Source organism: Macaca nemestrina, chromosome 4 (genome assembly GCF_043159975.1).
Source record: "Macaca nemestrina isolate mMacNem1 chromosome 4, mMacNem.hap1, whole genome shotgun sequence".
In the NCBI taxonomy this organism is placed as follows: Eukaryota; Metazoa; Chordata; class Mammalia; order Primates; family Cercopithecidae; genus Macaca; species Macaca nemestrina.
This window is the reverse complement of record NC_092128.1, coordinates 107753062-107768235: the sequence shown is the minus strand read 5'-3', so window position 1 is coordinate 107768235 and position 15174 is coordinate 107753062. Positions and strand designations below refer to the sequence as shown.

At 42.9% G+C, this 15174-nt stretch overlaps 1 protein-coding gene across 9 annotated transcripts in view; it reads left to right on the top strand.

Moving 5' to 3' along the window:
- LOC105497780 (engulfment and cell motility 1) overlaps nucleotides 1-15174 on the top strand; it is a 574187-nt gene that overhangs the window by 176188 nt on the left and 382825 nt on the right. For all 9 annotated transcript variants that reach the window (XM_011769137.3, XM_011769131.3, XM_011769139.3 and 6 more), the window contains one exon: nucleotides 10251-10420. In XM_011769137.3, the coding sequence (XP_011767439.1) occupies nucleotides 10251-10420 (170 nt within the window). The remainder of the gene's footprint in view (nucleotides 1-10250; nucleotides 10421-15174) is intronic.

Here is a 15174-nt window from a genome sequence, read left to right as displayed (position 1 = left end):
GGGTGGATTACAGTATTTGGGAATTGGCCCCAGGAATCTGCATTTTTAAGCAACCACGTTGTGTTGTGGCTGTGGCCACAGGGTCTAGAATTGGGAAGTTACTCTATAAGCAAGACATTTTCGACCTGTGAACTTTAAATAGGTTGTTTTTTATAATTTTGCATTTAGCTGAAAAATACAGGTTGCATGTACTCGTTCATTTTTTTATACACAATAAAAATATGTTTAAAGAAAAAAAACACCTATGAAGCTACCATAAAGAAGCCAGCAGATGGTGTTATACTAGCTTTTGAAGTTCCTTCTGCCTCAGCTGAACTCTCCCTGAAGCCAGATAAGGACATCTCAACACCCACACGGATATACATACACGCGCGCACGCACAACACACACACACACACACACACACTCCTGTTTTTATGTAATGTGTAGCTATGCTGAGTTTTACCTCCACTCTGTCAAAGGTGGTCTTTTTGTTGATTGATGAATTTGTTTTCTGTCTCCATTTATCACAGAACAGTCGCTCTAGATTGTTCCTAGAGAATTAGGTCATTGATACTAGAGGATCTAAACAAACAACCTGCACTGTTTAATTTGTAATAGGCCTTGTACATGGCTGCTGCTTCTCCACTGCATGGTACATCTTTAGACAGTCTCTCTAGTGGCCGTGTTAAACAAGTGTATCTTTCTAGTGTGGTATGTTTATCCATCTCCTGTTACCATAAAAATATAAGCTGGGTGCGGTGGCACACACCTGTAATCCCAGTACTTTAGGAGGCCAAGGCGGGTGGATCACGAGGTCAAGAGTTCAAGACCAGCCTGGCCAAGATGGCGAAACCCCGTCACTACTAAAAATACAAAAATTAGCCAGGCATGGTGGTGGGTGCCTGTAATCCCAGCTACTCAGATGGCTGAGGCAGAGAATTGCTTGAACCCGGGAGGCGAGGGTTACAGTGAGCTGAGATCATGCCACTGCACTCCAGCCTGGGCGACAGAGTTTTATATATATATATATATATATATATAGAGAGAGAGAGAGAGAGAGAGAGCGCGAGCGCGCAAGAGAGAGAGACAGCGAGTGCGTGCGCGCGCCAGGAACACACCCAGAGAATGTGTGCAAATGTGTGTGACGTTTGGAGCAGTCAGGGTTTGGGGAACTTCTGAGTGCAGAGCTGAATAGTGTGTCCTACCTGCCATGATCATAATAGCTGTGGGCATGGAGTCTGAGGTCCTCTGTTGCATGCAGCATATTTTAAAATCAGCTTTGGCTATTGTTCGTAGCAGAAGAAGCTTGGCTTGCCAGACCATTGTTGTTACTCTTCTGAAATTTTTGTTTTAAGAGGTGCTTACGGTGACTATATTTGTAGTCTTGAAGTGGAGAGAAACTTCTAAATAGAATACAAAACACAGAAGCCATAAAGAAAAAGATCAGTAAATTTGACTACCAAAAACTTAAAACAACCCCACAAAAACTTTGTGTTTGGAAAGAATTCCAGAAGCATGTATGTATGTATCTGTCTGTCTGTCTGTCTGTCTATCTATCTATCTATCTATCTATCTATCTATCTATCTATCTATCTATCTCTATCTATCTATCTATCTAGGAGGAACTTCAGCCTCTCTTACAGATGAAAATCTACAGTCCTAGATAATCAAAGTGTGAGGAAAAGATGCTGTGGGGTCAGGATTTTGAAAATTTGAAGTAGAGTCTATTTGTGTGCCCTCTTTGGAGGGCAATTTAGTTGTATTCACCCAAGTTTAAAATACATATACCTTTGTCTTAACAGTACTGCTGCTGGGAATTTATATAATAAATAGACTCACAAAAGCACTGCAGGATGAACACACACACACACACACACACACGCCCAAGCATGGCTATATGCATCATTGTTTTTAGTGATCAAAAACTGGGAACCTGTTATATGTCTATCAGTTGGACTAGGTAAGTGCTGTAGGTAATTTTTATGTTGTAGAATACTGTGCAGTTGTTAGTAAGAATGTGATACGTGCTGCCGAGGAGGTATCTCTAAAGCCTGTTATTAACACAAAAGCAGGTTGCAGAACATCCTGTATAGAAGGATGCATGGGGGGGTAATCCCAGCACTTTGGAGGGCCGAGACGGGCGGATCACGAGGTCAGGAGATTGAGACCATCCTGGCTAACACGGTGAAACTCCGTCTCTACTTAAAAATAATAATAAAAAAAAAACTAGCCGGGCGAGGTGGCGGGCGCCTGTAGTCCCAGCTGCTCGGGAGGCTGAGGCAGGAGAGTGGCGTGAACCCGGGAGGCGGAGCTTGCAGTGAGCTGAGATCCAGCCACTGCACTCCAGCCTGGGTGACAGAGCGAGACTCCGCCTCAAAAAAACAAAAACAAAAACAAAAACAAAAAAAAAAAAGGATGCCTGTTATGTATGTGGAAAGGAAGTGTGTGTATATTCAGATAAAGGGATACAATGTTTCTCAAGGGATACCTACAAGAAACTTAACTTTGGGCTAACTTTATTTTTTTATTTGATAACTTCCAGTAGCACTCTCTGTGTGTGTGTGTGTGTGTGTGTATTATTATTTTTTTGAGATGGAGTCTTGCTCTGTGGCCCAGGCTGGAGTAGAGTGGCACGATTATGGCTCACTGAAACCTCCATCTCCTGGGTTCAAGTGATTCTCCTGCCTCAGCCTCCCAAGTAGCTGGGACTACAGGTGTGTGCCGCCATGCCTGACTAATTTTTGTATTTTTAGTAGAGACAGGGTTTCCCCATGTTGGCAAGGCTGGTCTTGAACTCCTGACCTCAAGTTATCCGCCTGCCTCAGCCTCCCAAAGTGCTGGGATTACAGGCGTGAGCCACCGCACCCGGCTGTACTCATATATTTCTACCTCTCTCATTTGCTGGTATTAATTAAAGAAAACACAAATATATATTTAAGTCCGTTATAGTACAAAAGAGGCGAATCATAATGTCCCATGCTAAAAACATGTCAGGATTGCAAACTATGAGTTTTTTTGTGAACCCTATTATATGCGAACTGAATTATTGCCCATTACGCCTTCTTTTGGCCTGTGTGGACGTATTACAGAAAGCAGAACTGCTCATCAAGTCCCTAGTGTTGCCTTGTCAGCTGTAAGCATAATCTTCGCTTTCTGCTCTTTCTGGTTTAGGGAGCTGGTATCAGCGTTATCTAGGTCAGAGGGCCTGTCATAATGATTTTTGGGTTTTATTCCTTCTGGCAATAAGAAAAATGGTATTATCTCAGTCACTGTGTGGATTCAGGTTATCGGAGATTCTTAATAAGCCCATTAATGCCTTTTTTTTGAAATTCCATTTTTCAATTCAGGTTTTCCATTTTTCTCTCCTGGTTTGAGAAACTAATAAAGGGTTGTAAAATGCCTTAAATTCTATTTCTTGCCATCGCTTTCAGCAGCCTGGCTCATGGGAGAAGAAGCCATTGGAGGCTGGCGGGCAGAGGAGTCACAGATGCCCAGGCTGCTGCCCAAGGACAGATTGCAACGGCGGCCAGGGCACAGGGTCAGAGTTTCTTGCAGGTTCAGGAGATGCAGGGGGCTTGGGCTACCTGTCTTGTAGGGAATTGGAGAGTTGGAAGGAGTGTTATAGAGGGCAAGCCCCAGAGCTTCAGGATGTGGTGTTCTTTGAGCTAGGATGTCCTGTTCTTCCCGGTGCTCTGGCAAAATTAACTGCGTGCTGTTTACTGGAATAGAAAGGTGGAGAGGATGAAAAGTTTGAGATGTTCATTATGTGTCCATGAGGATATGTCATCAACTAGGAAGCCTGGAGAGATGCAGATGTGCCAGCCACCCCCGTACAAATGTCATTTAAAGCTGTGGGCTGGAAGAAGTCACCATGGGGAAAGTAAAGGAGAAGGGCTCAGCACAGACCCCTGGGGACACTCTAAAGTTTAGAGGAGGAGCCGAACAAGAAGCCAGGTGAGCCAAGTGTTTCAAGGAGGAGGGCGTATTTACGTGTGTTGGAGGTTGCCCAGGTAATAAGGAAGATGAGATGAGGGTGGTTCCTGGGCTACCACCTACAGGTATTAATAGCATCGTAGAGACACTCTCCATGCAGGGTTGGACAGGGGCACCTCATAAGAGCGGGGAGAATAGGAGGTAGAATGGAGGCAACACTTTAGAGCTACTCCCTCTTCCAAAACTGTTGCTGAAAATGCAAGCAGAGAAATGAGGAAGTAGCTATAGGGAAATTGGGTCAATGGCTGTTTTTACCTTTCTGTTTATTTTTTTTAAAGATGGGAGATTTTGGAGACTTTTGCAGTTGGAAATGATCGACTGCAGAGAGAGAACTGATGATACAGAAGAAAGGGAGATAAATTTGAAGTAGAATACTTGAGAATGTCAGGGGAGAGGAGATCCAGAGCTGAGGGGAAGAGTTGACTTTTGGTAGGAAACAGGGTCCCTGCCACACAGCATCTATTAGGAGGAAGCAGAGCTTGAGGGTAGAGATGCCAGCAGCTGGTGCTGTTAGAAGTAGGAAGATGAAGGAACTCCTGGCTGATTGCTTTGATTTCCTCAATGAAATGATCACCAATGGAGGTGAGGCAGCAGAAAGGCATAGAGGGGGTTTAAGGAGAGAAGAAAAGATGTGGAGGAGTTATTCTGAAAGGGCATAGCAAACATTCCAGGAAAATATTGGATTGCTGGGCAACATTGACCGTACATTTGAAGATATCTATTAAACTGTTGAACCTAAGGATGTTTTTAGACTACTCTTTAATTGGCATCATGGATCCAGAGTTATGCTAGCAGTTTCTTGGGGATGATTTTAACTTGTATCTTTGGGAGAGAGATGTTAAATGCTTGACACACACACACTACCGGTACCCTTTCCTGTGCCCACGACTAATCCTTTATGAGCTGTTTCCTCCCTTGGAGTCTGGAGTCTGAGTTCCAGAACCCTTTCCTATCTGGGACATGAGGTAGCCACATCTAGCTGTTTCAATGGCCCAAAGTAAAACTTTTTTTCTATCCTTAGAACAATACCAGAAAATATAACTTGCTGTCTGATACAGAGATCTATGTGACTATTAGATTCTTTTCATGTGTGCTGGTTGCTTGAAAAATCAGAACTAAGGCTATCTTATTTTTTTAATAATGTTGACTCTTTCCTCCCAAATATAAAAATGGTGCAGATTAATGCAAAAACTAAGGCTTCCTGCAAAGAAAACTGTTTAGAATATTACAATTCATAAATAAGCACAGGTCACATCTACTTGCTTTCTTTGATCATTTGTATGCAAATGCGTGAATACATATGTGTGCATACATGAATGTATATTCATTTATAGGTTCATATATAGATTCATTTAGACATTCATATATATATGTATTCATTTGTACATTCATTTAGTGAAATGTGTTTTGAACTCATGGTAAATGCCACACTTCTATATGTTGGGTGACATGACATTCTAGCAGATACACACGCTCCACAGCACATATTCCCACCTCCCGCAAACAATAAAATATGTTTGCATCCTGGCTATTTCTCTTAATATTGCCTCGTGAGGATGTTCTCACTATTTTACATTCTCTAAAAGTTCCACATGTAGTTCCATATAATATTTCATCCTATGACCATATCATGACTATTTCACCATTGTCCTATTGGTAAACACGATGGCTGCTCAATGTTTGGCTATGAATGCTGTTTTAAGGGCTCCAACTGTACCACACATTCATCTCAGATACTTACATGCATCCATTCAGGGAAGCACATCACCACCAGGGATTCCTTCAGCTCTGCATGCTCATGAACATCCTAGGCTACCTTGCCTGCCGCTTCCACACCCTCACTTCCCTCCACACCCCCTGGCCTGCAGACCCCAGACACATCAGTCCTCTCCTTTCTCTCCCTCCAGACAGACCAGGCTTGTTCCACCTGAATCAGGGTTTTGACACTAACCATTGATGCTGCCCAGAATATTCCACTCCCCAATGTGGTGGGGTCTTTCTTGTCAGTCAGATCTTTCCTTGGATGTCACTACCTTAGGTTGCTTGTCCCTGAAAACCACTCCATCTAAAGAAGCCATCAGTCATGCTCTAACGCAAACCCTCCACTTTAGGTTTGGCTATAAAACATCAATATTTGATTTTTTATTGTTAATTTTAAAAGTTATCCACCTGCCACACCAAGCTTGGGTGAGCCCCGGGAGGGTGAGAACCTTGGCTGTCTTATTTGTTGCTGTATCCCAAATGTGCAGAACAATGTCAAGCTTTTCAGAAGTGTATATTGAACCAGTGAATGAGGATCCTGAGGATTTTGAAGGGACATTCCTTTCCACTGGATAACTGGAAAGACTTGTCTGAGAAGAGGCTAAGCAAAATTATATACAGAGTGATCTGCAATAACTAATATCCAAAAACAAAATTTCCTTACAAAACTCCAATATTTTAAGAACAAAACCTTTGATTCCCACTTTTTTTGTGTAATAAAAGCTGTATTTCCAGATTATTTAGAAATTAGAGAAGATAAAAAGAAGGTATATCCCTGCCTGTTCTGGATTCAGTTGAAAAAAATATTGCATTAAAAGGGTCCCACCAGTTTGACATAACGTTTTGATTGGCGGTCACTTGTGGGACTCACCTCTGTGGATCACCCTTTCCTGGCAGACTCTGTGATGAGGGTTACTGCCCAGGTGAGATGCAATTTGTCACACTGTGGGTGGAAGGGAACCTTAAACATGATCTCATCACAGTTCCTTGGTGTACCTACCAATGGGGAAAATGAGGCCAAGAGAAGTGAAGAGAGAAGTTCACTGTGGCTGCAGAGATAGCCAGTGAAAGAGATGTAAGTGGCCCTGCCTCTGACTCCTGGCTCATGGAGCTTTCCATCATGGTCCTCTCACCTCCTGGCTTGCCACACTCCTCCCCTCCTCTTTAGTGACCGTATCTCCTCCGGTTGTTCACCTATGTCCTAGGATGAATAGGGAAATTTACCCCAAAGCAAACACTGTGGGAACTGCACTTTTTGAAGAACGGCTGTCTCCTTAGATATGGGTACCAAGGGAAGGAGCAAGGGCTGCAGGGAGTTAAGAAGAGCCCCATGCCAATAGAACACATCATTCTCAGGCGCGGGGCTGAGTGCAGGAGAGGGGTGAATAGTTCTATAGGAACTTTCCAGGCCATTGAGTCTATGAGCTTTGCTGTAGTGTGGCAGTTTGGAGAAGGCTTTACTGCTATTATGGGAGTGACTCCTTGGCTAAGATCCCAGCAAGTTAGGATATTGCTTTGCTATTCTTACATGTGACCATCTTGGTAAAATATTTTCAATTTCTGTAGCAGCAACCCATGAGCGGTTGTGGAGGACTCCGCAGTCTTGACTCCTCTGCCTGGGACACTAGTCCTTCTCAGGTTTCCGTTCTCTCCTCACTTCTTTTATTTTAAAATTTATTTATTTATTTACTTTTAAGTAGGTAAGTATGAAGGCATGTAAATGAAGTAGGAGGAGTAGGTATAATAAATTATATATTAATAAGAGTAGGTATAGTAAATTCCATCTACTTAGCTTCCACATTGTTGACTTTTTCTTTGTTTTCTTAGCAAAGGTTCTTCCTTAAAAGTGCACAGCTTTTAGAAGGGCAAGCACACTTTCTTTAGGTACCGTAAACCAGGAGGGCCTCCTTGTGTTACAGCTGGGGAAGATCAGGTGGTAGTTGAAAAACACAATCAGCTGGGTGTGGTGGCTCACACTTGTAATCCCAGCACTTTGGGAGGCCGAGGCAGGTGGATCACCTGAGGTCAGGAGTTCAAGACCAGCCTGGCCAACATGGTGAAACCCTGTGTCTACTAAAAATACAAAAATTAGCCAGGCATGGTGCAGGAACTTGTAATCCCAGCTACTCAGGAGGCTGAGACAGGAGAACCACTTGAACCGGGAGGCAGAGGTTGCAGTGAGCCGAGATTGTGCCAGTGCACTGCAGCCTGGGTGACAGCAAGACTCCATCTCAAAAAAAAAAAAAAAAAAAAAAGAAAGAAAAACACCACAGTGCTGCTTATTCTATAATCACAGAGAGATGCAGCATCCTGAGTGATGTAGAGCAGTGGTCCTCAGTGTGTAATTCCCAGGCCAGCAGCAGCACCACCTAGGGTCTGGTTAAACACACAATTTTTGGGACCCCACCCCAGGCCTTTAGAACCAGAAACTCTAGGGGTGGCCATGGCCTGTGTTTTAAGAAGTCATCCAGGTGATTCTTACACAGGCAACAATTTGAGATCCACTGTTTACAGTGTGTTTTCTGGAGTCTAGCTGCCCAGGTTCTATTTTAACTTTAGCCCTGATAAGCTGTGTGGCCTTGGGCAAGTTACCTAACTTCCCTGAACTTCAATTTCCTTTGTCAAAGACTATGATAGGACCTACCTGGTGGGACTATTGTGCAGATTAAATGAAGGTATTTAGAATAGTGGCTCATAAAAAGTGCTAGGTAACTGTTGGCTGTTTTTCATATTGGTATCAACTGCATCAAACACTATTAGTTAGCATTAATAATGACAATGAAATAATTTTTGGGTACTCATTATTGTCATAACCTAGATAGTAAATGCAAACATCCTTCTTGGAGAAAAAATACACTTTTCAAGGAATTTGAAATGATTTGCTTGAGTTAACTATTATATGTTCATGTGAATGCTGTATATGCATTTGAAAATTTTGGAAAATACTATATTCCTTAACAATTTTAAGAAATAAATAATTCTCACCCAGCTCTCCACTCTCCCTTCTAGTATTTGAGTGATGTGTGGGTTATCTGTAGATCAGTGAATAGATAAGTAGGGAGGGCTCTTGTTTTCCTCCCTGCTCTTTTCCTTTTATAATTTCTGATGCAAAGCGTCTGTTTTTGGTTTTAATTAAATGGGAGACCTGAGCACATCTGTGACCAAGTGATGGGGGCATGGGTTCTATCCCTGTCTCGGGTCCTAAAGAATTGGATCAGTTCCCCTGTTGAATTCTTTTCTCTTCTTGAGGGCTGCTTCCAGGTGACAGTGGAGGGGGCGCTGGGCAAGGAGGGAGGGCTCTGTGGCTGTGGACCTGCTGGGGTGGAGTCCTTCTGCTCTTAGGACCTGCGTGGATTCCCTCCCCCATTCCAGGCAGGGTCTGTGGCCAGCATTGGTTTTGCCTTCAATACCTATGTGGTTCTCCTGCCTCCACTCTGCAACCTTAACCTGTGATAGTTCACAGGGGGTTCCTGAGAGAGTTGTAACCAGTGTCTGTTGAGGAGAGATACCTCATTAATGTGGTCAACACCCTATCTTCTCCCTCTCTAAAATATAACACAATTTCAAAAGAGAAAGCAAGTACCTGAGAAGGAGAATATGATGATGGCATAGTGCTTCACCACAGTGATTTTGAGTTAAATAAAACCACGACAGATACTCAGTTATCTGTATTAAGCAAAAACACAGGCAGAACATTTTATTCCTTTGTGTTTCTTACTGCTTGCCTCAACTGAAAGGTAGATATGAAAACCTCGACTGGATGAATAAGACATCTGGACTATAAGTTATTACCCAGAAGTTCAGCTTCTTTCATATATTTCGATTCCTCTATGTCCTGCATGTAGAAGCCAAGTGTAAATGCCTTGAAAGTAATTCTAGGCATAGCTGGTAATTTGGTTTCCTAATTATTTAGTTTTAAATTCACACAAGTAGCCAATGCATGTGAAACACATGTTGTTGAAAATTCAAATTTACAAGCATGGTTGTGGAGTGCTGGAAGATTTGCAGTAACCTAGAAAGATCATTTGGGTGGCTAATGAAGCTTCCGAACACGTGTAGGCAGTTATTACTCACAGTATTGACTGAACAGGTGAGCATGCTGTATAAATTTGTGTAATTGCTTAACTGAGCAAATAGCTTTCAGTTGCTTTTACATAATTTTACTTAAAGGGTAAATACTTCCCCTTTCCTCCCTCCTTTCTGCCACATCCTGTTCAGTTTCTAGGGCTTTAATATTCTTGTACTCTTGCTCTTGGTCTTTTCCTCGAAATGGAAATCCCAACTCCTTTGAGAAGAACGCAACTGTTTCCTGTTGTGAGATAAGCGGACCTCGCTCTGAAGGTGAATGTTTGGGTTGGAAGCCTTGAAGCCTGTCCTTGAGATGCCCACTCTGTAATATGCAGATAGTCTTGTGCTTTTGGCCTTTGTAGCTCTGTTTCTCATTGAAACATAAATCTGTTTTGCTGTTGTGGTTTCCTTTGTCAACACTCTTCCCTTTGCTTTCGCCCCGGAAGGCTCAGAATGCCCAGCAGCTCCATGAACGAATCCAGTCCTCGAGTATGGATGCCAAACTGGAAGCCCTGAAGGACTTGGCCAGCCTCTCCCGGGATGTCACATTTGCCCAGGAGTTTATAAACCTGGATGGCATCTCTCTCCTCACGCAGATGGTGGAGAGCGGCACTGAGTAAGCGTCTTTTTTCCTAACTTCCACAGCTGTCCTATGTGTCTCAGCGTTTTGAATATTATTACATTCCTTACACTTGCAAACTGTTTTAAAGACCAGAGCCTTGGTTAGACTCAGGAACAAAATAGTTTTTAAGATAGTGGCAAGGCAGTGGGTTTGTAATTTCAGGAGTTCTCCATCCTTTGCCCACCAACATCTAGTGTCTGAGACAAAATAGAAATCCATCAAGTGCTAGAAATTTCAGATTCATGTGGAAAAATATCATGTCATTATCTCAGAGGGCCTTGCCAACAATGAAATTATAACTCGACAAAACATTAATCCCTCGTATTCCTTGCCTATCCCTAAGAAAAATTTTCTCTCCCTTAATCCATTAAAAAAATTAGATTACCTAATTATATTTCTTTCTTTATTGACAGCTCAAGCTAGTTCAAGTTATGTTTCAAAGTATAAAACCAGGTCAAGATATCATCCCTGAAGTAATTTTAAAACATAATACTTGAATGATTAAATACTTGTCATTAATTACTTGAAATTAAATGCAGTCAGCATGTATTAATGACCTACTGTGTGCATGCAAAAGAGTTGAACATGGGAACATTTTTTCATATGAGCCTTGCCTTCCAGAAATTGGTGGAGACTATTATATGGGCAGAATTCTATTGTGTATAATTCCTCCTGAGAGCCAGGAGTCTAGATGGTGGACCCATTATCTCTCTCTCTCTCTCTCTCTCTCTCTCTCTCTCTCTCTCTCTCTCTTTTTTTTTTTATTTGAGATGGAGTCTTTGTCGCCCAGGCCGGAGTGCAGTGGTGCAATCTCTGTTCACTGCAACCTCCACCTCCTGGGTTCAAGTGATCCTTCCGCCTCAGCCTCCTGAGTAGCTGGGATTTCAGGCATGTGCCACCACACCCAGCTAAGGTTTTTTTTTGGTTTCTCTTTTTTTTGGGGGGGCGGGGGAGAGGGAGTCTCACTCTGTAACCAAGCTGGAATGTAGTGGCACGATCTCAGTTCATTGCAAGCTCTGCCTCCTGGGTTCAAGCGATTCTCCTTCCTCAGACTCCCGAGTAGCTGGGACTACACGTGTGTGCCACCACACCCAGCTGATTTTTGTATTTTTAGTAGAGATGGGATTTCACCATGTCCGCCAGTATGGTCTCGATCTCTTGACTTGGTGATCCATCCGCCTCGGCCTCCCCAGGTGTTGGGATTACAGGCGTGAGCCACTGCACCTGGCCTAATTTTTGTATTTTTAGTAGAGATGGAGTTTCATTCACCACATTGACCAGGCTGGTCTCAAACTCCTGACCTCAAATGATCCACCTGTGTCTGCCTCCCAAAGTGCTGGGACTACAGGCATGTGACACCACACTCAGCTAGTTTTTATGTTTTTAGTAGAGACGAGGTTTCACCATATCAGCCAGGATGGTCTCGATCTCTTGACGTCGTGATCCACCTGCCTTGGCCTCCCAAGGTGTTGGGATTACAGGTGTGAACCACTGCGCCCAGCCTAATTTTTATATTTTTAGTAGAAATGGGGTTTCACCATGTTGGCCAGGCTGGTCTCGAACTCCTGACCTCAAGTGGTCCGCTTGCCTCTGCCTCCCAGAGTGCTGGGACTACAGGCGTGTGACACCACACCCAGCTAATTTTTGTGTTTTTAGTAGAGACAGGGTTTCACCGTGTCAGCCAGGATGGTCTCAATCTCTTGACCTCACGATCTGCCCGCCTCGGCCTCCCAAAGTATTGGGATTACAGGTGGGAGCCCCCATGCCCAGCCTAATTTTTGTATTTTTAGTAGAGACGGGGTTTCACCACGTTGGCCAGGCTGGTCTCAAACTCCTGACTTCAAATGATCTGCCTGCCTCTGCCTCCCAAAGTGCTGGGATTCCAGGCGTGAGCCACCGTTCCTGGCTGGAACCCATTATATCTCAAAGAGCCCCACAGAGGAGATGAGTGTGAACTGTCCTTGAGGGAGCTGGAGTTCCACCAGGAGGGAGGAAGGAATGTGCCTTCCTACTGGGGAGCTCCCCTTCTCAGCGAAGGCTTGGGTTCTCTGGTGTGAGTGTGGAGCATCAGGAACTAGGCAGAACTGATGCTATGTGTGTGCCTTGTCAACATTCTTTTTCTCAGTGCTGTGGCCTTACTTTATGACACATCTTCACCTGCAGAACAGCCCAAAAGATTCACCATTCCTCAGACCTAGGATGGGGGACAGCAGTTCTGAATTCTCTCTCCATGCTGCACACGTATTATACAATGTGAGAGAATGTCAATATTGAACGTACTTTATGTGAACTAAAGCCACTGAATGCCTTTCTTAAAGAAAGGAGTATTATGCTCATTAATATCTTAACTACAGTCGCGCACTGCTTAAGAACATTTCGATCAGTGGTGGACCACAAATATAATGGTGGTCTCATGAGATTATAATGGAGCTGCGCTATACAGCTGTACCATTTTTTATCTTTTATGCCATGGTTTTACTATACCTTTTCTCTGTTTGGATACACGAATATTTGCTGTTGTGTTACCATTGCCTACACTACTCAGCATAGTAACATGCTGTACAGGTTTGTAGCCTAGAAGCAATAAGCTGTGCCACATAGCCTAGATGTGTCGTAGGCTATACCATGTGTGTTTATGTAAGTACACTCTATGATGTTCACACAACAAAATCACCTAATGATGCATTTCTTAGCATGTATCCCATTGTTAAGCAACACATGACTGTATTTATAATAATCAGTAAGCTGTCCCAACTTGATACATACAGCCCGGTTTCAGACAGATAAACAGAGCTTAAGGCCAGGTGTTAGGTGTATTCTCTTTTGCATTGGTCTCTTACACTTTCCCATCACACTATGTTTGTGGGAAGGAGTGATCTCTCTCTGGGTCACCTTTGTGACCCCCTTCCTGTTTTATGTAAGTTCGAAGTTACGCTACTTTCGGGGATGGAGGAAGGAGGGACTGGAGTTGCAAGGCCTACTGCCATCCTTCTGCTGGTCCTGCATCTCACGCTCAGAGGTGGCTTATTTAATCCACAGCAAATTTTTCAGATCTTTTGCTAAGATTAAAAAGAAAAGAGTCATTTTTCTTGTAAGAAATCCTGGCTTCTCTGTTAAACTTAGAGCAAGACTTCAATTAATTAACAGGAAATCTTTGGGATAGAAACCACACAAATTAAATAGGTTCCTGCAATTTGAAAGGCATTTAGTCATGACTCCTAGGCAAGGTTCCAGCTGGAGAAGGTGGTGGTTTCCTAAGCAGGACCCGTGGAAATTTTCGTAGACATTGAAGAAATGTTGCTAGAATTTTTCGCCTTACTTTTAGGAATAATGAGATTCAGAGATGACTTACCTCCTCCTCATTATCCAAGGCTGGGCTTTTTTTTTTTGTGTACACTTGATAAGTTCTTGGATACATGTGCAGAACGTGCAGGTTTGCTACATAGGTATACACATGCCGTGGTGGTTTGCTGTACCCATCAACCCGTCATCTGCATTAGGTATTTCTCCTAATGTTATCCCTCCCCTAGCCTCTCACCCCTGACAGGCCCCAGTGGCCCCAGTGTGTGATGTTCCCCTCCCTGTGTCTATGTGTTCTCGTTGTTCAACTTCCACTTATGAGTGAGAACATATGGTGTTTGGTTTTCTGCTCTTGTGTTACTTTGCTGATAATGATGTTTTCCAGCTTCATCCATGTCCCTGCAAAGTACATGATCTCATCCTTTTTTATGGCTGTATAGTATTCCGTGGTGTATATGTGCCACATTTTCCTTATCCAGTCTATCATTAATGGACATTTGGGTTGATTCCAAGTCTTTGCTGATGTGAACAGTGCTGCGGTAAACATACGTGTGCATGTGTCTTTATAGTAGAATGATTTATAATCCTTTGTGTATATACCCAGTAATGGGATTGCTGGATCAAATGCTGTTTCTGGTTCTAGATCCTCGAGGAATCGCCAGACTGTCTTCCACAATGGTTGAACTAATTTATACTTCCACCAACAGTGTAAAAGCATTCCTATTTCTCCACATCCTCTCCAGCATCTGTTGTTTCCTGACTTTTTAATGATCGCCATTCTAACTGGCATGAGATGGCATCTCATTGTGGTTTTGATTTGCATTTCTCTAATGACCAGTGATGATGAACTTTTTTTCATATGTTTTTTGGCACATAAATGTCTTCTTTTGAGAATTGTCTGTTCATATCCTTGACCCACTTTTTGGTAGGGTTGTTTTTTTTTTTCTTGTAAATTTGTTTAAGTTCCTTGTAGATTCTGGATATTAGCGCTTTGTCAGATGGATATATTGCAAAATTTTTCTCCCATTCTGTAAGTTGCCTTTTCACTGTGATGATAGTTTCTTTTGCTGTCCAGAAGCTCTTTAGTTTAATTAGATCCCATTTGTCTATTTTGGCTTTTGTTGCCACTGCTTTTGGTGTTTTAGTCATGAAGTCTTTGCCCATGCCTATGTCCTGAATGGTATTCCTAGGTTTTCTTCTAGGGTTTTTATGGTTTTAGGTCTTACGTTTAAGTCTTTAATCCATCTTGAGTTAATTTGGGTATAAGATGTAAGGAAGGGGCCCAGTTTTAGTTTTCTGCATATGGCTAGCCAGTTTTCCCAGGACCATTTATTAAATAGGGAATCCTTTCCCCATTGCTTGTTTTTGTCAGGTTTGTTAAAGATCAGATGGTTGTAGATGTGTGTGGCATTATTTCTGAGGCCTCTGTTCTGTTCCATTGGTCTATA